Source organism: Corvus cornix, chromosome 27 (assembly GCF_000738735.6).
Source record: "Corvus cornix cornix isolate S_Up_H32 chromosome 27, ASM73873v5, whole genome shotgun sequence".
Lineage (NCBI taxonomy): Eukaryota > Metazoa > Chordata > Aves > Passeriformes > Corvidae > Corvus > Corvus cornix.
In genome coordinates, this window is record NC_046355.1 from 2188328 (window position 1) to 2209759 (window position 21432).

Consider the following 21432-nt stretch of genomic DNA (forward strand, 5'->3'; position numbering starts at 1 on the left):
CCCCACTCCTATTCCCAGTTGGTTTCCCCCAGAGCCAAGCCTCTCCCCTGCTGCTCCCTACATGGTTGTTCTCCTCCCCTTGTTCTAGCTCTTTCCCTATCAATCACCCAAACCCCTCCTGTTGTTCCCCAAGGTCCAGTGTCCATCATGTGAAACCTCCCAATTTACCCTTATATGGTCCCCATCAATCCCCCGAGACCCTACCCCTCTAGACACCTCCCCCTTTGGAAATCCCCTAAACCTCGATGCCCCATTGGAGCATGTGATCCCTTTCCCCTCCTCCCCTTGGGGCTATTGGCCCAAGGAAATGTCTATCCTCGTCCACATCCCTCCCTTAGAGATTTCTATTGGTCCCCAGTTAAGCCATCCCCATTGTACCACCTCCCTTTATAAGGGGTTCCCTGGAGCTGCTGGAGGCCTGTCTCCTGGGAGTTGCCTCCAATAAACTTGGATTATCCCGTGTGGCAAGCCTCCTTGCTACTTTTTATCCTCTCCCTCGTCCGGACTGCTGACATCCACCGTGCCTGGAGCTTCAGCTCCCCTGGGCAGAGCTGAGCTCCTGAGGAGCAGCTTTAAAGCCGAGAGCCTCCAGCTGCTCCCCACTCCTGTCACACACCACAGGAGCTAGCCTGGGCAGTGGTCAGTGGCGGTCATTGCAACACAGTTCTGGCTGCAAGTTCATAGCGTAAATATTGAGAAAACTCAAAAAAGCTTCCAAGCCCAAAATCCTTGACCTGTAATTAGAAAGACCTGAAATACTCTAATTTGTTCAAATAACGGGACTTTGGACCCTGTGTGTGAGCACCAGCACTCAAAATTCTCTCCTGCAGGGAAAGAGAGGATGCAATTGCTGCTGAGGCTGGACACATCCCAGTCAGTGACAGGCACACGTGTCCCAGGTGTGCTCACAGCTCCTGGGAGAGGCTCCAGGTGTGAACAAGAAGAGTTTCCCTGAAGGATTCGTGGAATTTTGGATATCCAGCTTGTGAGTCCCACCCATGTTTGATCAATATGCTGTCTCTGGATATCCTTATGCCCAAACTTCCCATGCTCTGCCTCACACTGTGCCAAGAGAGGTTGTGGGACCAGCCCCTGTCCACAATCAGGTTTGGTTTGTTCCTTTAATGGGACTGTCAGCACTTGGACCAGATCTGGCCAGGAGGAAAAGGAACTGCACCAAGACTTAAACCTTTGGCCTGGAAGCTGCTGTTGGAAAACTCTGCAGTAGGAGAGCAGAGATCAGGTACCAGCACCAGGTTCTAAACACTGAGCACCAGGCCCAGGGAAAGCCTCAGAGAAGGAGAGAGGGGACACAGGTTAGTGTGGCCTCAGGAGTGCTGGAGGAACGGTGGGACTCAACCTTAGGGGGTTTTTTCCATTTTTTAATGGATCGATGAAAATTTTTTACTCCATTCTTACAGTTTGACTTCTTCAAGAATGCGACCCACCCAACACGAGCCCTGCAGTGCTCAGGATGCACATTAAAAGCAAAACCAAAACAAGTAGTAGACTGATGGCCCTAAGCTCAGACTGAGGAGACCTGAGCTCAGTTTCCGCTAAGCTTAAGACGCTTGAGCACATGGAGTTGTCTGTCACCCCACAGGATGACTCCCCTCCTGGTTTCTGTCTTGTCTCAGCTCCTTGGTGACCTCACCCCATCCCACAGAGCCCTCAGGGCCACTCAGACCTCAGGGCAATTCTGCCTGTAAAGGACGAACACTTCTCCCTTATCACCTTCCCAACACTCTGCTGTGATTTCATTTACTCCTGAATGTTATGGCAATAAAGAATTTATTTCAATCTGAAGAACTGCTCAATACAACTTAATTCCTGTGACCCCACAAGATCTGTTCCCTCTCTCTCTGGCTGTTCATTCACTGCAATGAAGTTCCAGGAGGACACTGCCACGAGGAGCAGCTGATCCCTCCCAAACCCTGGCGAGCTGCACTGGGTGAGCACAGCAGTAGAGCTGAGAGATCCTGCTGGGCTTCTGTGCAGATAAAAAACTTACTACAGAAATCAAGAGCTGCAGCTAAGAACTCACGAGTCAGCATTGAGGCATCTGCGAGTCAAAAGCATAAACAATATAAAGTGTCAGTGAAGACAAATCTCACAGGGAGGGAGCGAGGCACAGATATTAAAATTAAAAGCTCTTCCTGTCACATCCCTGTCACGAGGGCATTGTTACCGTGGGGGAACACGATCCCCTCTGTAACCAAACAGCACCAGGCACGATGGTGCTGACAAGGGAACTCTGCAGGGAAACCCCAGCACAACAATGCTTCAACAGTTCCTGGGCTCCAGCACAAGGCCACCAAGGCTACAGAGGCACCAAAGGGCTCTGGCAGGTCAGGGCTCTGTTCCCAGCCCAGCGAGGCAGGGCTGTGGTACCGCAGGGAGTGGCTGTGCCAGGGTGTTCACAACACAAGCACCAATGGTCTAGGCCTGGTTTGTTCTTCTGTTTTCCTCCTAAGTCCTATGAGAAGTGTCTGAGGGAGCTGGGGAGGCTCAGCTGGAGCAAAGGAGGCTCAGGGGGTCCTCCTGGCTCTCCACAACTCCCTGACAAGAGGGGACAACCAGGGACAAATTGGGCTCTGATCCCAGGGAACAGGGACAGGACAAGGAGGAACGGCCTCAAGCTGTACCAGGGGAGGGTCAGGTTGGACATCAGGAGGAATTTCTCCATGGAAAGGGTGGTCAGGCCTTGGCAGGGGCTGCCCAGGGAGGTGGTGGAGTCCCCATCCCTGGAGGTGTCCAAGGAATGCCCAGATGGGGCACTCAGGGCTCTGGGCTGGTGACAGAGGTGGAGACCGGGAGCAGGTTGGACTCAAGGATCTTGGAGGGCTTTTCCAATCTTAATGAATCTGGGATTCCTGCAATTCCCAATCTCTCTCCCAGAAGGAGTACAACTGAGTTATATCCCCCAGAAGCTTCTCTTCTACAGCCCAAAATATTTGAACTTCTTGAAAAGCACAAACATTCCCCTCTTCTGCATGAGCTGCCTCAGCCAGAGCAGAGGCTCAGCCTGTAACACCCCACACCCAGAATCTCATCTCCCCAGTGAGAGTGGCAGTGCTTGGAAGGCAACAGACAAACTGGCCTGGACAAACCTGCTTAGAAACCTCCCAGAATGTTCACCCTCTTCCTGTTCAAGGGGAAAGGGAAAAGGAAAGGAATCCTAGAATACTCTGAGTGGGAAGGGACCCACAAGGATCACCCAGTCCAACTCCTGCCCTGCACAGACACCCCAACAACCCCACCCTGGGCATCCCTGGCAGCGCTGTCCCAGCGCTCCTGCAGCTCTGGCAGCCTCGGGGCCGGCACCATTCCCTGGGGAGCCTGGGCAATGCCCAGCACCCTCTGGGGGAAGAACCTCTCCCTGAGATCCAACCTAACCCTGCCCTGGCACAGCCCCAGCTGCTCCCTCGGGTCCTGGAGTCTTCCTAAGAGAAATCCCAGCCCTGGGCCCAGCAGGTTCCCTGAGACAATTCCCCAGCCTCACCCAGATGAGCTCAGCCCGTGCTGGACAATCCGTGCTCCCCCTCCCTGAACCCATCACTGATCACCTGCTGCAAGACTTGGTTGCCACTGAATGGGCAACATTGAGAGCAGGGTGAGAGTCAGGTGGCAGAACATTCCTGAACCCAAAGCAATTAGTTTCTCTTCAAATAAAACTGCCACAAGCGACTCCAGCAGACATTTCCCTTTACAGCCACGTTCAGCTGGCTAAAATCAAAGTTTTAAGCATAAGCAGGACTTTATTAAAATAGACAGGTGATGACAAATCACAAATGTTACCTCTCAAATCACAGTGGGATCCTCTGCACCACACAGGAATTTTGATTAAGTTTATCTCCCCTCTGCTGATTTCACCAATGTGGCCCAAATGTCAATACTCTTATGAGAATCTTTCTAAACACAAATTACAGCAGTGCAGACATCTCCAGCCAGTTCATCTTATCATTAGGGCTCCAAAAAAAGGTCATTGCTGTAACCTGATCCTTAAATTATGCCATTCAATGACAGTTAGAGGCTGAATAGGGACATTAACAGGAACTCAAACATACAAATATGGGAAACAAAATATGAGGGAAAATTCATAAAAACTGGTGAGAATGGGAGAGTTACTGGCGTTACCAATGGAAGTCAAACTCTGTTTTGACCCAGAACATCACCTGCCCAAAGACAAGATAAAGTTTATTTGTTCAATTCTCCCTCTTCAATTTATTGGAGAGATCGGAAGAACTGATTTTGTGTAACAGGGATTTTCTACTTGGGAGTGTAATTCCCCTTTTAATTAAAATCAAAGCATTCTGGTGTGATTGGATCACTCAGATGCACCACCAGGAACCTGCATAGATGGTAAGGCCCCAGCACAGCAGGGAGATGTTTATCTCTGCACATTCATCTTGGGGCAGGTTACAGAAGTTCAGGGTTCCCAGACTTCACCTGCCACACAGGCAAAATTTCCCTGAAAGTAGAGCTGGGTGGAATTTCCCTCTCCTCTCATGCTGCAAGCCCAGAGTTACTCCAGCATCCCATTAATCCTCCCATGGGATTGACAATCCAACACGGAGTGAGACTGAAGGAACTGGTGTCTGCTCTGAATTCACAGCTGGGGCAGGGAAAGGGTCACATCTGAACCGAATTTTTATTTTCTCAATGGCCAGAGTTTTGATTTGTCAAATCCTTTGCCTCTGGAAAGAGAAAACAAAGTAAAGTTCTCCATGGACCTTTGGAAACTGATTCCTCATCACATCCCACTGGCTCTGAGGAGTTCAGTGCACACATCTATCAGGAGGCAATAATGGGATTTATGACAAGGGCATTTATCCATTTCTGAGGGGATGTGCTAGAAATGAAAATAAATCAGCTTGAGAGATGCTCCCAACGGAATGCCTTTGGCTACAAAAACAGAATCAGGACACTCAGGAAAAGGGATTTTGGTAAGAGTATAAACAAACAAAACCAAGCACTAAGGGGAGCCAGCACAGTAGCAAAGAGTAAAAGTCTCCTAACAGAGCTGCAGAAACATCCCTAATTCCAGAGGCAGGGTCTGTGGGAAGCCAGGGGGATGGCTGAGCACAGCCAGGATGTTCACAGCCCCATCCCTCTTGGATGCCAGTAACACAAGTCCCACCAGCATTCCCTACTTTCTGGGACAAAGCTGGATCATTTCCACCTGCTTAGAAAGCCAACACACTGGCATTTGGGAATGGCATTTGGGAATCACTTCCTGCCTTGTGAACATGTATGGACACCCTGGGGCACGGGGACAGCTCCGGGCTCCCAGCTGGACAGAAACTGGGGATGCCAGGCCATGGTGGTGCCACCAACCAACAGCCCTGCAGCCACCCAGAGCAGGAGCAAAGCCCTCCCAGTACACAGTGATGGCTCTGGCCATCCCTGCAGAAATCCCTTGCTGCACGTTTGGTGTAGAGCCCCTTCCCTTCCCTCCAAACCAGCTGCCACATTCCTATTTCCACATCCCTGTGTTAAAAGGGAGTCAATTTCTTTGGCAGAAGAATTTAGAAGCCCCCTCTCTCACACCCCTCCCAAGACTGAAGTCCTTCAAGGCAGTTCCCTCTGTGTCCAGAAGCTTTCCTTTCTCACCACCCTGATGCCCTCCTCGGAAGCTTTTCCAGCTTTACTGCATCCCTTTTGATACAAAGGCTGCATCCAGCAACCCAACACACAAACAAATTGCACATCAGCTCCTTCACTTCCTTCCCCATCCCTGGGGGACACCTGGGGGGTCTAAGTCAATCTCTGGTTCTAAGAAGGGGAGAGAAGTGACAGATGTCAGGGACTTCTTCGCTGTCCTCCCCAAAGGAAGGGCACAGAGCCCTTAGACGTGTGCAGGAAGAGTTCAGTGCCCAGACTCAGCCTGGCTGGCCCCGGATCCAGGTGCCTCAGGGTGAGCAGAGCACTTTGTGTTAAATCCCATCAGGAGGAGAAGACCAGGAAAGCACTGGTCCATTCTCAGCAAGGAGGAAGAGTTAACAACAGCAAATGCTGAGTTCAAGCTGTTAAATACCTTTTTACACCAGTGAAGATTTGACATTCTATGTGACAGCTGATGTCAATAGAAGTGACAAACGGGCAGGAACAGGAAACAGAAGCAGAAAAAGAACAAGGGACACAAGAGCCCACAACTGTTGGATAGCAGCAGATCACGTGGACATGGACTTCACCCAAGGGAACTCAGGGTGCATGAAATCATCTCAGAGTCAGTGAGAACCTGAACAGGGTGGGTGAAGATGGAGAATGTCATCCCTGATGTTATAAACAGAAAAGGGAGGGAACTGTGGGGTTGTACTAAATTGAGAGGTCCCTTTCAACCTCAGCTGTTTTCTGATGGTGTGATACAGACCTAGCACTAACCTGATTGCTGGAAAATTGAAAATTCTGGTGTAATTCTGGTCTTTTTAAGTAGGTAGAAGAAAACAAGAAATACAAGAAGTAGCCAGAACAACTTTATTAGATCAGTCTGAGACAACTTCCCTCAAGGTAAACGTGGGGGTCCCACACAGAGAGTTTGAGGAAACAAAGAAAGCAAGAGAGGAACCTTTAGACTTTCCTGAAGCTATAAATAGGTGTTAGACATCCTCCTAGACATGCAGGAAAAGCACAGCCTGAATGAAGTTAGAGGTGAATGAAAAGTAGATTAAACCCCACAAACTTTAAAGCACAGCAAGAAATGATCCATCCTGAATTTAGTGGCATGTGGTGCCTGGGAGATGGAACAGAACAGAATGCTCCAATTAAATCTGCACACTGCAAAGCCAAGAGCTACAAACACACTGACAGGCAGGATCAAATTCATCTGAAATCTATGCAACCTGATGCACAAGTTTCTAAACTGGGGAGGAATAATGAACTGCATGTTGCAAAACACAAAAGATCATCCCAGCAAGGATTCCAGGCAGGCCCAGACCGCAAGGCACAGCCAGAGCCTGCCGGCTGATCCAGAATGGATCCATTCCGGGGTGGGTCACCACGGTCCTGAGCAGGGACGGGAGGCCAAGGGAGGAGAAATAATGATGAGTGACGTAGAGGTTATGGGAAATGGCCTCAGAATCCCAGAGCTGGCCTGGAGAATGCTGGAGAGACAGGACCAGACTGGATGCAAAGGCTGAGAGCAGCACCCAGCACTGGGACACGCTGCCCAGCAGGGCCGGGCATTCCCTGCACCCCAGGTAAGGTGAGACATACCTGACATTGATTTTTCATTAAAATTACCCTATTCTCAGAACAGCTGGATCATTTCCATCATTACTCTTCTCTTACAGTATCTGAGTACTTTGAGAACATTAATGCATTAATTTTTTAAGGCAGCTTAACAGACAAGCCTCCACTTCAGACAGAATCTGAGGAACAAAATAATCTGAGTGTCTGCTCATTTCAGTGGTCCCTTTGTCTTCTGTTGATACTTCACTCCTCCATCATGAGCTGTACTTCAAAATAACAGAGCTCTGAGACCAACTGATCCCGAGAGGGCAGGTCAAGAGCACAGGTTAAGATGGTTCCCAGGAAACAGAAACCACCTGCAAAAAAATCTGATTTAGTTTATTTGTGGTAGCAGGAGAGGGTGGGAAATTTGGGTTCCATCTCAGTGTCTTAGAAGGAACGTGACCTGTAACACCAAACATTTCTGTATCTGTTATTAAACCATAACAACGTGTCCATACAGAATTTGCTCTTTGAGGCCTCTACAACAAATAATGTGCCACAGGAGTTAGAGAAATCCCCTCCCTGCTGCAAGTCACGACTCTGCTTCAAAGCTTGGGGACACCAAAGTGAAGGAAAAGAAGGTCAGCAGGAGTGTTTTCTTTTCAAGTCTGAGAAGGGACTTCACAGTTTTGTTACAAGTTACAGCTCCAGGCACCAAATATCAAAAACATTGCTCCAAGTGACTAAATACCAGTTGGAGTGAGGGGGAAAGAAAAAAAAACAAGAAGAGAGAACACTGTTCTAGGCAAGAGCACGAGGTGCTGAATGAGCTGGATTTGAAGTCTCAGCAGAAAAACCAGCATTTACCATGGATGGGAAGAAAACACAACATTTGTCAAATAAACAGAAGAGCTTTAGCTGGAGCAAGAGGCTGCTCTGAACTGCAGCAGAGAGTAACCAAAGCCAGACTCCCTTCAGACCAGAGTGACACAGCTGGATGGCACAGGCATCCTGAAAGGGCTTGGAAAGGAGGAGGATTCCCTGGAAACAGGGCTTTGGAGGGCTGTCCCTCAGGGAGAACGTGCCTGGTATCTCCCTCCACCAGTGCCCCCAGGTGTGAAGTTCCCTCCTCAGAAGTGTCATTCCTACGAGTGAGGCACCAAAATGTTTCCACAGATCTTCCTCAAGCCTCATCCAGGTGAGGATTTAATTCCATTTGGCAGCCACAAGATTATCAGGAGTCAGGCATTAGTCAACCTTCCCTGGGAGGGTGGGCAGGCCCTGGCACAGGGTGCCCAGAGCAGCTGGGGCTGCCCCATCCCTGGCAGTGCCCAAGGCCAGGCTGGATGGGGTTTGGACCAACCTGGGACAGTGGAAGGTGTCCCTGCCCATGGCAGGGGGTGGGGCTGGAGGGGCTTTAAGGTCCCTTCCAACCCAAACCAGTCTGGGATTCTGTGTCACATCACACCAACCAGGGAGCTGATCCAGCTGAATACTGACCCTATAAACTGTTTTTATTAATAGTATTTTTTGCTTCCAACTGTATTAGCTCCCTACAGAGCCATGCATGCCCAAAGCCACCACAGCAGGGCTGGGACATCCACAGATGGGAAAAGCCAACTGCCCCTTCCAGGAGGGAACTCAGGCAGGGTTAGTGCCCAGCTGGGGCTGATGAAACATTTCTGCTCTTGGATAAACCAAAGCTTGAACCATCAGAGCAGTATTTCCCCCTTTGGATGATATGGTTAACTAACATTGATTTATGTGCTCCAAACCCAGAGCATTCCTTGGAAGTTAGATAAACCACACACAAATTGCAAGTAATGCTGGAAGGGTCTGTAGAGGCTCTGTGTAGTTATGGACAGAAATATTTATTGCGTTTGGCGTGGAAGCTGCAGTCTGGGAGCACTGGGCAAAGAACTCAACTGGGTGAGCACTGCAGCACCAGGGAGCAAGCAAATTCCTTCTTTTCCTTTCCCAATAAATTATTCACCAAGGTGAACAGCTGTCACACTGACATTTCAGATCTGAAATATAGTTAAGAGCAAGTTATAACTAAGGCAAAGAAAATGAATGTCAGAAAGTTTTTGTTTTTTCAAATTTCAGATAAGCTCTTTAGCCCTGGGGTTAATCAGAGCTCGGGAGCACTTGCTCCCAGCCCAACTTCTTCCTTGAAAAATGTCTCTGTGTGCAGCCTGGGTGTAAACATGCACAGTAAGGGTATTTATATTTAATGCAATTTAATGGGGCACACCTTTAATTCATTGCCCAAGCTAATCCAAATACCACTGGTCCTTCACAGAATCTTTGTCTTTCTTTATTAAGCAACACCAATTATCTTTTACCTTCACATGTGGTAACAGCCAAGGACTCTGTACTGCAGCCACAGAATCAGAGAACCATGTTTGGGTTGGAAGGAATCTCAAAGCCCACCCAGTGCCACCCCTGCCATGGGCAGGGACACCTCCCACTGTCCCCAAGTTTCCCCAAACCCCATCCAATCTGGCCTGGGACACTGCCAGGGATCCAGGGGCAGCTACAGCTTCTCTGGGCACCCTGTGCCAGGGCCTCCCCACCCTCCCAGGGAAGAATTTCTTCCTGATATCTAACCCAAATCTCTCCTCTTTTAGTTTAAAACCATTCCCATTCTTGTTCTATCATTATCTGTCCATGTAAAAAAATCATTCTCCTCTGTTTTATAAAAGCCCCCTTAGGCACTGGAAGGGGCTCTAAGATCTTCCCAGAGCCTTCTCTTCTCCAGGCTGAACAGCCCCAGCTCTCCCAGCCTGTCTCCACGGGAAGATTTCATGAATACACACAATAGTTGCTTCAAAAGGTAAAAATATTTCAAGTACAAGAGGCTGGCTGTCAGCAACAGTGCTGAGCTGGACACCAGTGCCTCTGGGTAAAAGCTGTTCTTTCCACAGCCAGCACCATTTCTCTGACTTCTCCTCTCTGCAGAGCAATTAAATATTTAACAAATTTAAGCATTTTATGTTCCCGAGCAGAAGCAGAGAAGCTGTATCTCGCTCACAGCCACAAAACCCACAGGACCCAAGAGCATCCCCCCAAAAGGCCTCAGCTCTCAGATCAACAGGAATTGAAAGGCAGGAGAGAGAGAATCAGGCACAGGCTGGAGCCAGCCCTGGGGTTTCTCCACAGTTCCTCCATACGTGTCCAAGTCCCCAAGACAAGACTGAAGGCACATCCCAGGGAAGTTTACTTTGCATCAATTGCACAGGCCCTGGAAGCAGACACGCTCCACACACCCCCGCACAAACAGGATGTATCTCCTGATGGAAATCTGTTTTGTAATCAAAATCTTGATTGCTTCATTTGTGGGGAGAGGGAAGGTGGATCAGAAACATAAACATACAGAAATTATACAGCTATGGATTTCAAGTTCAAATATGAACCCACAGAGATTATATTCCGAGAACAAGGAGCAGCCAGAACATCCCCAGCCACGTTCTGTGACAGAATCAGACACCTGCAGCTGCACACTGCTTACTAAAAATTAAACCCTGCACCATTTATCTGCCTGCCAGCACATGTTTGCCAAGTACTAGGACTGCCTTTCCTTCCCTCGACCCAAAAAGAGAAGTTATATTTAGGATCTGTGCTTTTATTTCCCAGACTCCAGGACGTGCCACGGCCTGTGCATCCTCCCCAGCATTTCCAACCTGACCAGCAGAACTCATACCCTATGCTGGGTTTACTGGGCTCAGGCTGGGGGAGGACAGGGCTCATGGTGCAGCTGCCAGGAGAACTGGGAGGTAAAAGAGATGATGGCAGGAGCATTAAGACAGAATTTCCTCTGAGCTGTATGGACCGATCATGGCCAGGCAGTCAGGAAGAGGAGCAGTGTCACTGCTAGGGGTAAATGAAGCATTCAAGGAGGGAGCGTTTCACAGAATCATGGAATGGTTTGGGTTGGAAGGGACCTTAAAGCTCATCTCATTCCAACCCCCTGCCATGAGCAGGGACACCTTCCACCAGACCAGGCTGCTCAGAGCCCCAGTTTCAGCACCACCAGAACAGTATCCAGTTAAACCACGTGTCCCATTCCTTCAGACATTCCATGTGCAGGGTTGAGTGTTTCTGTTGGATTTGTCCCCCTTCCCCAGCCAAGTGACAAGAGTTCAAAATACATTTGGGAGCACCAGGGGAAGAGGAGACTCTGTTGGATCCCCCAGAAACTGCAGCACCACAAGGGTGTCAGCTGTGTCCAGCCCTCACATGCCAGGGCCAGGCCTGCACCCTGTGGCCCAGCCACACTTCTCCAGGTTACACTCACCCATTTGCTCCACAATTTCAGGTGGGAAAACCCGGGAAGCAAAAGCTCTTCGGAAAATATCTGAGAATTCTTTGTCCAGGCCTCCAATGCCCATTTTCTCAAAATTCCAGTCTGGGTTGATGATTGACTGCCGGTTCTCCTTGGTCTTTGATTTACCTGCAAAACCCAAGAAAAGGTTTCAAACACAGCCCAGCAGAATCCCAGCACACACAGACACCAGAACAGCTCTGCAGGTCAGACCCCAGCCCATGAACTCCGTGCTCAGTTCCAAATGTTGGCCAGGAGGACACACTGTGACAAGGACACGAGGACAGGACACCAGAGACACAGCTTAGTAACTGATTATCCCAGCCTTCCAACAGCCCATTTCAGGGGTTTCTCCAGCCAGCTGCTGCTCCCCTGTACTGAAGAATCCACAGTAGATTTCTCTGCCACAGATTCACCCAGGTGCCCCTGGACCCACGTAACCCCAGCACCAAGAGTGCCCTCAGCACCCAGCTCCCATGGCTGCTCCCAGAACCAGCATCCACCCTTTTCCAGGCCACCTGGGATGAGAACAGGTTTGTCCTGCATCCTCCTCAGTCCTGCCTTTTCCAGGCCCCACCTGTTCTTCCTTGCACAGCAGCAGCTCCACACTGGAGCCCTTGTTCCTCTCTGTCTTCTCTCTTCCTCCCACACCCTCTGATGGGCAGATGGACCTGCAGGTGCTGCAGCTTGGTTGTACCTTCAGTACAGGCACAGAATGACGGATGCTCTGCTTTGTTCATATCCCTCTATAACAATATGTGATCACTCTTAACAGCCACATTTATCAATTCCTAACAGGGCCCAGGCTGCACGAGCTGGGTCCAGCATTCCCTTGATCCTACCTGGGATCTGGGCCCACCACAGCCATCAGTTTTACTGAGGTCAGGAGAGCTCTTCCTCCCACACATCATTCACAGTTACTTGTATTGAATCTCCTCTGCCATTTCCTGCCTCAGTCACTGAGCTCAGCCAGAGCCAGCTTGGGCACCTCATTGCTCCGGCTTTTCCCCGTTTATTCAGTAATTACAGCGAGCAGCAAAGGCCCAGAGGAGATTCCCACTGAACTCCACTGACATCAGCTATTTCCTCCTTCCCTTTCATCCCTCACTGACTCATGCAAGGACCTTCTCTCTCATCGATCTGTTTTGATTCTTTTTTAAGAAACTTTGACAAAGAACTTTGCTGGAGGAGCTTTGACAAACCACCAGCCCACGTCAGCCCCTGTGCCAGTGCTTTCTGATTCCTGTAATGAACTCCAGTGGGATCATGAGGCAGGACTGCCCTTAGACAAGACAGGCTGCCCCTTCCCAGTGTATCACTTTCATTAAGGTATACTCTAATTTAATGGTTTATTATAGTTTCTGTTGATTTCTTCTGTACAGACCTCAGGTTCAAAGATCGGCACCTCTCCAGACCTTTTCCAGAATCCTTTGGAAAGGAACAGCACACTCACTACTCTTGGTCCCCAGATACTGGAGCAATTTGCAGGAAAGTTACACGAAATAATTACTTTACAACTCAGAAGAACAAAGGCTAGCCCTGGCAAACCACCACGGTTCCCTGTCTGTTCCATAACCTCTTCCAGAGGCACTCCAAGTGCAGCCAGACCCCTGAGCACAGGTTTGCAGCCCTTTAACCACCTCCTTTCCCTGTTGCTGACAAGCCACTGGCGTTACAGCCTCACAGAGCTCCTCACTCCCTCTGCAGAGGAGCTTGGAAGTACTCAGAGTGTTCAGGAAGCAGAAGACAAACACAAATGCTCCTGGAAGGATGCTGGCAAATCCACGGAGTCTCACCTTGGGTTTATTCAAGGGAGCCTACAAACAAGCACTTCTGTCAGTTAGATCAACCTTCCACAGGGCTTCCAGCATCCTCAGCTACCAGGGAAACACACAGAGATCTGACAACCCAGGGAAAAAGCAAAGGCACTGACAAGTATCTTTAACTCCTGCAGAAATAGGATGTTTCCTTAGAATTCCAGTGCTTTAAGGGTTGCCCCTTAATGGTTTCCCCAGTGGGGGCCATTCCCATCCTAGAACACCACAGAACCACAGAGATTACAGAGCCACAGGCTCCTGTGGTGAAGGTCACCCAGTGCCACCCCCTGCCATGGCAGGGACACCTCCCACTATCCCAAGTTGCTCCAAGCCCTGTCCAACCTGGCCTTGGACACTGCCAGGGATCCAGGGGCAGCCCCAGCTGCTCTGGGCACCCTGTGCCAGGGCCTGCCCACCCTCCCAGGGAGGAATTTCTTCCCAATACCCAATCCTGCAAACAACAAGTGTGCATTTTGCTGCTCTGTTCCACAAGCTCTTCTAAGAGGTGCTTCAAGTTCAGCCAGATAATGAATGAGCACCAAGAGTCCAGGAAGCACAGCAAACAGCAGCTCTGTGTGAGCTCAGCCAGACTCTTTAATGCTGGTCTAAACACATCTGGAATCAATATTTCAATTCCAAGGGCAGCAAAACAAACAAACAGGAACGTGCCTCTGGGTAACACGCCAGGGACAGCCCAGCAGCACCTGGGACACAGAGCGCCTACAGCCCTGCAGGGAATCCACAATTCCCCTGTGTTTATCATCCCAGTGCTGCACTCCAGCTTTTAGGTCAGACCCCTCAGCCAGGGCTGTTCCTGCTCCCACAGAGCTTGGCCTACACTCCCCCCTTCTGGCTGCACCTCAGCACGGTAAAATTCTTGCAGCTTGGATTAAAACCTCATCCACTGGTTTCATAACACAATTTTATGCTAAACAGAAGAAACAGAATTGGCTTTTAAAAAAAATTATTACAATTCTTCTCCATTGAAACAATGCAGGCCCTTTACTGAAGGCAGAGCTCAGTGACACTCACTTCACTTTCATCTCCTCTCTCACAATTCAATTATTCAGAACTTTACAATTCCCCAGAGACAACAAAGCACATTAAGCAGCTCTGCCTCAGATCAATGAGATTAAATGAAGTACCAATTTGACAGAAGTAAATCGAGGCACAAGAAGCTCTTTTGTCTTATCTGCAGACAATGAAACCAAATCCTGGGGAAGGGCCCCTATTCCCAACCCACCAGCTCTCCCACAGGACCACTCCTCACACCCACACGTGCCAGGAGGGAGATCACAGGTCATTGTATGACTCTGAATATTAACCAGGTACAATCCCCCTGCTGCTGTGACTCAGTGAGCAGGGTTATTTAACACACCCCCAGCTGTCCTGAACGGGTGTAATCCCCCAGTCACAGCTGGGAACTCACTGCCCTGCCCCTGCAAGTTTCATTTGGTGCTATTAACAGCTGTATCCTCATTAAGATGCTTAATTACAGCCATCTACAACCCAGCCTACAGAACTGTGTTGGGGTTTCAGCACAGGCTGAGTGTTCAGATCAAAACTCTGATGAGGTGCAAGGTGTGGTTACACAACAGCCTCACATCTTCCCTCTCTCTGGAGTGACTGTGGCACAAAGACCCAGCCCCACACGGGAGGGAATGTGGCCCTACAGGGCAGCACCAGACCTCAGCCCCTGCCACAAGCTCCTGCAGTGCTGCATGAGCTGAATTCTCCTTTCCTAAGTGGCTGCTACCCTCAGATGGTTTTTTCCTGTAAGAAGTACTCACAGCACTGAGCACTCCCAGCCAAGCAGAGCTGGGCTTTGAAGCCTCCCGCAAAAATAAACCTCGTGGCTCCCTGAGCCCCCACCCAGCAGCTGCCCCAGCCACTCCTGATCTGTGCAAGAGCAGCAGCAAAAGGAGGAGCTTCCTTAGCTCATGGACTCTGGGAGGAAGGAACAAAACAGGGAAGAGAAACAAGAAAAAAGAAAAATAAAAGTGTCTGTTCAGCCTTGAATCACAGGCAGGAAAGAACAGCCAGAGCCACACCACCAGCAAGGGAAGGATCTGCAGCTGGAGCTTGGAAAGAGTCACCCACCTCATCCCACTGGTAAGCAAAGGAACAGCCAAAGGAATAGCAGGTGTCCCTGATCCCCAGAATTCAGCACAGTCCCTGCTCCCCAGGAAGCCCCCACAGTCCCAGGGCACACAGAGCCACTGCAGGGAAGGGCTTCAGTGCCCACTCTGGGGCCCAGGTCCCACCATTCAAACTGGTGGCTCTGTGGGTACACTCCAGATCCAGCCCGACCCCCACACCACTTTCTTTCCAAAGGAATGTGTGGAGGACACGCCAATTATTCCCCAATTTCGTTGATAGCCAAGTGTGATATTGTACATAGAGATTTGTTTTGTTGAGGTTTCAGAAAGTGTCTCTTCAAATCAAAGTTCCCAGTTGTGCGAACAAACTCGTGTGAGCAGTTACACACACAGTGCCCCCTGTGCTGTTCTGCAGCTACCATGGCCTTCCCAAGAGCAGGACTTTGACATTCTGACTACACATTTAGAAAAGCTCTCCATTTCCTAATCTCTTCTCTTTTAATTAAATTTAATGGGAGAGCTGTTGGCTTGTTACTGTCTCTGAAAACGTCATTCTCTGATGTTTGAAGAGTTAAAATATTTCAACCAGCTGCTGTCTGCTGGTCCATTTGGCCTTGCTAATCTAAGCCTGGGAGTGAAGAAAAAAAGAAACAACCTTGAGGCAATGAAGTCTCCCAGGCCTGAAAAGCAGCAGATCTCAAGCATTATTTCTCTGTTTGGGTGCAGGAACTCACCAATCAGATTGAGAGAGGAGTTCTCAGCTTTCTCAAAGGCAACTTGACTGTTTCCGAGAACCAAACCAACCTCGATCTGCAAAGGGAAGGCAAAGAAATAATTACATTAATTACTATCAGACTCAGCTTCAGATTGCTCCAGATGTGCCCCAAGCACATCTCAGAAGGCAGGAAAAAGCAGCAAAAGCTCTACTTCAAAAGTCACTGTGAAGAATGAAAAATACCAACCCCTCCTCTAAAACAAACATCATTGAATGCAGAAGCTCACCAGGTACAACAACCTGGCTTTTAAAAGTTACTGGTGTAGTTCAAACCCAAGTATTTTATTTCAGCAACATCTAGCAAGTAAAGGAGAAAATAAAATCATGTCCTTTCTACAGAAGGGAAAGTCAAAACTGGACATATCTGGAAGACAAAAAAGCTCAAGAGAGGCAGTTTCCATGAATTAGTACTTAGAGATCAAAAGCTACTCCTTGCATCCTCCCCAGCTCTGTAGTTTAGTGGAGACTGCACTGAACTGCAAACGATGCTCTTTGTCTTCTCTGACACAGCAGACACAGCCAGATGAGCCAGATGTGTGACTCCTCCAAAGGCAGAACACCTAAACTGCTCCTGGTACATGATCTGGTCAAGACTTGAAGCTCTGCAGTCCCCAAGGAATGGACAGGAGTTCCTGGGAGCCCACCTTCTGCTTTTTGCTTGTTCCAGACTCCCCTTTGAGAATGCTGGGGTCCATGGCTTCCATGTCCTTCACCAAGAGCCCAAAAAGCTTGTCATTAAAGCTGAACACCAGCTGTGGAAAGAGGAAAAAACATCTCATTAAAAAAAGCTAAAAAGGATTCTGACAAGACTTCCAAGATTTGAAGGAAAAGAGGCCTGAAGACTGAGTTAACCACCCAGCAACTCCCCTGGAGTTTTTTCCCTGTAAAGCTCTGGGGTGCTGACCTTGTGCTTTCCCTGCCCCAATGTAAAAGTAACAGACCTAAAGTTGCAGAACATGAAGTCAGCTGAAGAAACTCAAAGAAAAAATTTCCTTCCAAGAAAAGCACCAATTTCCCCTCCCCCTTCTCCCCAGCTCAATGTTCTGTATCATCTCATGACATTTTCCTCTCACTTCAATAATTGGTGCTAGTCATAGAGAACAATTTAGCTCAAAACTTTCAGGCCTTCTGCATTTCAGTTTGACAAGGACACTTTAGGAATAGTGCTAACGAGAGAGAGAATGAATGCAACGAGGGGTAGGGTCCAATCCACAGAAAACCAAGCTGGGTCTGCACAATTCCTTTCCTTGAGTTTGTATTTCCAACTGCCTTAAGATTCAGACCCTGCAAGTTGTAAATACTGTGAGAGACCACCCTCCACCTGTTTTGAGAACAAGGCAAAGCAGAGGTTATCACACAGGGCTTTGCAGGGGCTGAAGCCCATGTGCTGCAGACCTCTGCAGGCTCAATCACAGGGACATCAGCTTTCCAAGGTCCCCAAGGAAAATACTTCATCCCTGTTTCACTATTTAAGTCCATACAGTAGCAATAAATCAGAGAATCCCAGAACAGTTTGGGTTGGAAAGGACCCTAAAGCTCATCAGGTTCCACCTCTGCCATGGGCAGGGACACCTTCCACCACACCAGGCTGCTCCCAGCCCCATCCAACCTGGCCTTGGACACTTCCAGAACAAGAAAATACCCTGTACTTGGGAGGTGCCACTGAGAATTAATCAAAGGTGTTTGTCTTGATCTTATAGAGAAGGAGGCAAAAGTGACTCCCCAAAAGATTCCAGGAGTTGCCATGCCCACATCCAACCAGGCCACAATGAAGAGAGACCTGAGCTCTCCCAAGCCCTGGGATTTTCCTCACAGATTTAGGATAGGGCAGATTCTAAACCCCTCTGCCCATGCTCTCAGATCACAATGGTTTGACTTTTCACTAAGACACCCTTCACACAAAGAACAATTCCTGCCCCTGACCCGGCCTTTGCAGAGCCCTTGGCACCCTCAAATATCCCCCTCAAGCCCACACGTGGTGTTTTAGCCCAGTTCAGCCTCAAAGCCCCAGAGCAAAGCCCACCTGCTGGCCCACGGAGAAGGCCTGGCTGTTGAACTGCTGGATGAACTCTGCAGCCATCTTATCTGTGTCGTAGGGGTTGGAGTCGATGTTCTTCTTCTGCAGGAAGTCAATCTCGATGGTCATGGTGCCAATGCACTGCTTGGTCTTGTCGAAAGTGTACAGCGAAACTGTGGGAAAAAACAAGAAACAGCACACTTCAGGACAGCAAGGTCCCCACAGTGTATGAAACACGTCTGGCAATACACATCCTTCCCTTGAGAGTGAGTAAAACTGAATATATTATTTCTGATAGAGACCCTTATTTCTCTTATATCCATGTTCAACTACAAGGTAAAAAATACAGGAGATTTTCCACTGAAAATCCCTGCATTGCTATAAAAACTCTTAATAAACCTTTAAAACACCACACAGACTTTGGGGGATGAGGACAATGAAAGCAAATCCAGACATGCTGTGGTCCCACGCATCTGTATCTCCACCCAAGGGTTTGGACACATCTCTGGGAAGCCCAAAAGCAGCATTAAGGGTAGTCTTGCCCAAAAGCAGTGACAAGAGGCCATCACTGGTCTTCTGTGGCAGCAGGCTGCCGAGCTTTTCTCCAGGTGAGGCAGCAGAAAGTGAATTACTGCACATTCAAGTGCAGCAATGCAATCTGTCAGCCCAAAACAAAGCACATCATCAACTGCCCCTCATCCCTGACACTGAGGAAACAGCCCCCACCCCAGAGGTGCCCTTGGGCCTATCCTGACATTTCCAGGTTACCTTCAGTGATGCAGAATCACCTGAACAGAAAGCCAAGGGGCAGGGAAGGCACTGAACAGTCACTGCCAACCTGATCCCACAGGTACAGCACGTCAGAAACAGGAGTGGAAAGAGGGGAAGAGGATGGAAAGGGAAGAGCAACAAAATCCACAACTCCAGGGACACTGCTCAGCATGGGGGACCAGAGGGCAGGACCCCACAAACAGGCAGGCCCAGCAATCCACAAACCAGGCTGCAGCAGAAGCCAGTGACTCTCCAGAAGACTGAGGAACATTAAAGGTTTGCTCTGCTCTGCTACAGAGGTCATGGCTAAGGATGAAGCAGCAGGAGGGGAATGTGGGGAAGGTGCTCCACTCAATCTGTGATTTCCTGTCCAGCCCTTGGCAGCAGAACTGTTCCAGAATAAACCTGCAGATGCTGAGAAGGTGTGAGGGCAGAACAAGCCCCCAGCATGGTCTGCTGCAGGACTTGTTCACGTGAAGGGACCAAGGAGAGCCTGTCTCTTGCTGAAGGAGTTACCAGAAGACACAGCACACACACCAAACATCCTTCCTGGGATGAGCTGCCAAGGACAGATCTTCCAGGAAACAGGGATGAAGATGAAAACTCCAAACTACTTCCTGATCTACTGCCAGTTCTTTCAAAAGGGATGTGGCAGCAGGGTTATCCCTTTGGTCTTGCAAGCAAACACCAGGAGCTCCTCTCACCTTACAGGTCACCGCTGGGCAGTTTCCTTTTTCTTGCTGAACCTCACGGCTTTGTCAAATAAAAGCTTCTGCAATATCAGTGTCTGGATTTGGTCACATCACAGGCCTGAGGTGTCAGCTGCACACGAGCAGCTCTTACATCCAGGACAGAGGGGAACCCCCAGCGTGGGGCTGCAGCCCAGCCAGCAGTGCACAGCACCAGCTCCAAGAGCCTGGAATGTCCCAGAGAGAGGCCAGGAACGCAGCAGGAACCTCCTGGCTCCAGGAGGGCAGCAGGGACCTCCCTGGGATGGGAAGGCACCTGAGACAGCCCGCCTGGCTCCAGTTGTGCATCTCTAATGGAACACGGAGCTGGTGCAGCTGAGCTGCATTAAGGCAGGACAGACACATCCACCCAGGGCACTCTCCCTTCCCACCAGGAAAACCACTCACATGGAAAACCCTTAGTGTATCATCAGGGGCTCAGCAGGACTCACATCACTGCTCCGCAGTGGGCTGCAGTTACAGCTGATATTTAAAATGCAGCTTCCACATTATCAGGGGACCAGGACAAAGCACGAACCCCGGTAAATCACTGCGTTTGTGAGCACTTCTCCCTACCTGCAGAATGCCTTTACAAATCCCTTCCACCCAGCAGGGAGTCAGATGACATTTAGTCACTCTGCACAGAATCACTGCATTATTTTTGTTAACACAGGCTCCCACGTAGCTGGGAGGTTTACAGTAAAGCCCAGGACAAGGACAGCCACAGACTGCTCTAAGAGCTGATCACACAGAATATTGGTGCTTCTTTCCCCAAAAGACCTGAGTACTGATCTATAAGTGAGTTGGCACACGATCAGCAGGCAAACAAGGGTGAGAAACAAATTAATTTAGGGGTCTCCCCCCATTATAGGTCATTTTTCAGTTAAAACAAGACCAGCTAGCAAAAAAGTCACAGGTTAACAGAATCACCAAGGTTGGAAAAGGCCCCAAAGATCACCAAGTCCAACCATCAACCCAGCACCACCACCATGGTCACCACTAAACCATGTCCTCAAGTACCACATCCACTGGTTCTTCGAATATTTCCAGGGATGGTGACTCCACCACTGCCCTGGGCAGCCTGTTCCAAGCCTTTACAACCCATTCTGTGAAGAAATTTTCCCTAATATCCAACCTGCACCTCCTCTGGCACAACTTGAGGCTGTTTCCTTTCATCCTGTCCCTTGTTCCCCGGGAGAAGAGACCAAGCTCCTTCCAGGTCATTGTATGGAGTAGGAAGGTCTGCCCTCAGTGTCCAGGTTAAAATCCTGGCTTTCAAGCAAGGTCTGTGAAATATCCAGTTGTGCAGAGAGGCAGAGACACCCACTCCAGCCTGTCCCTACAAACACAGCAGACTTCACATCTGAGTACTGATCCATGCTCATGGACCTGCAGAGACCACAGGCGCTGGGAAAACAAACAGCCAGAAGGGAGCCTCCCCAGGAGCACCTCACACCCACAGCTGCACCGCTTCCCAGGATCAGTCCTCCTCATTCTGACACAGGATGCAGCCATCAGCTCTGCCCACAATCCCCAAGGAGGAATTGAATTCCCTGGAATCACTGGAAGCAGCTCCAGAGGCAAAGCAGCGGCCTCATGAGCAGCGTGCTCCAGTGCAGAGAGCACGAGCCAGCCAAGCACAGAGCAGGTCACAGCAAGGGAGAGGATGAGCTGCCCTCCCCAGGAGCACAGAGGTGACTTCTGATGGTCCAAAGAACAAACCTGATC

At 49.5% G+C, this 21432-nt stretch overlaps 1 protein-coding gene across 2 annotated transcripts in view; it reads right to left on the minus strand.

The window, feature by feature from the left end:
• NSF (N-ethylmaleimide sensitive factor, vesicle fusing ATPase) overlaps nt 1-21432 on the minus strand; it is a 74938-nt gene that overhangs the window by 30214 nt on the left and 23292 nt on the right. For both annotated transcript variants that reach the window (XM_039565666.1, XM_039565667.1), the window contains exons 5-8: nt 18212-18378; nt 16833-16940; nt 16148-16223; nt 11471-11626 (exon numbers count right to left, since the gene is read on the minus strand). In XM_039565666.1, coding sequence (XP_039421600.1) covers nt 11471-11626; nt 16148-16223; nt 16833-16940; nt 18212-18378 — 507 coding nt within the window. The remainder of the gene's footprint in view (nt 1-11470; nt 11627-16147; nt 16224-16832; nt 16941-18211; nt 18379-21432) is intronic.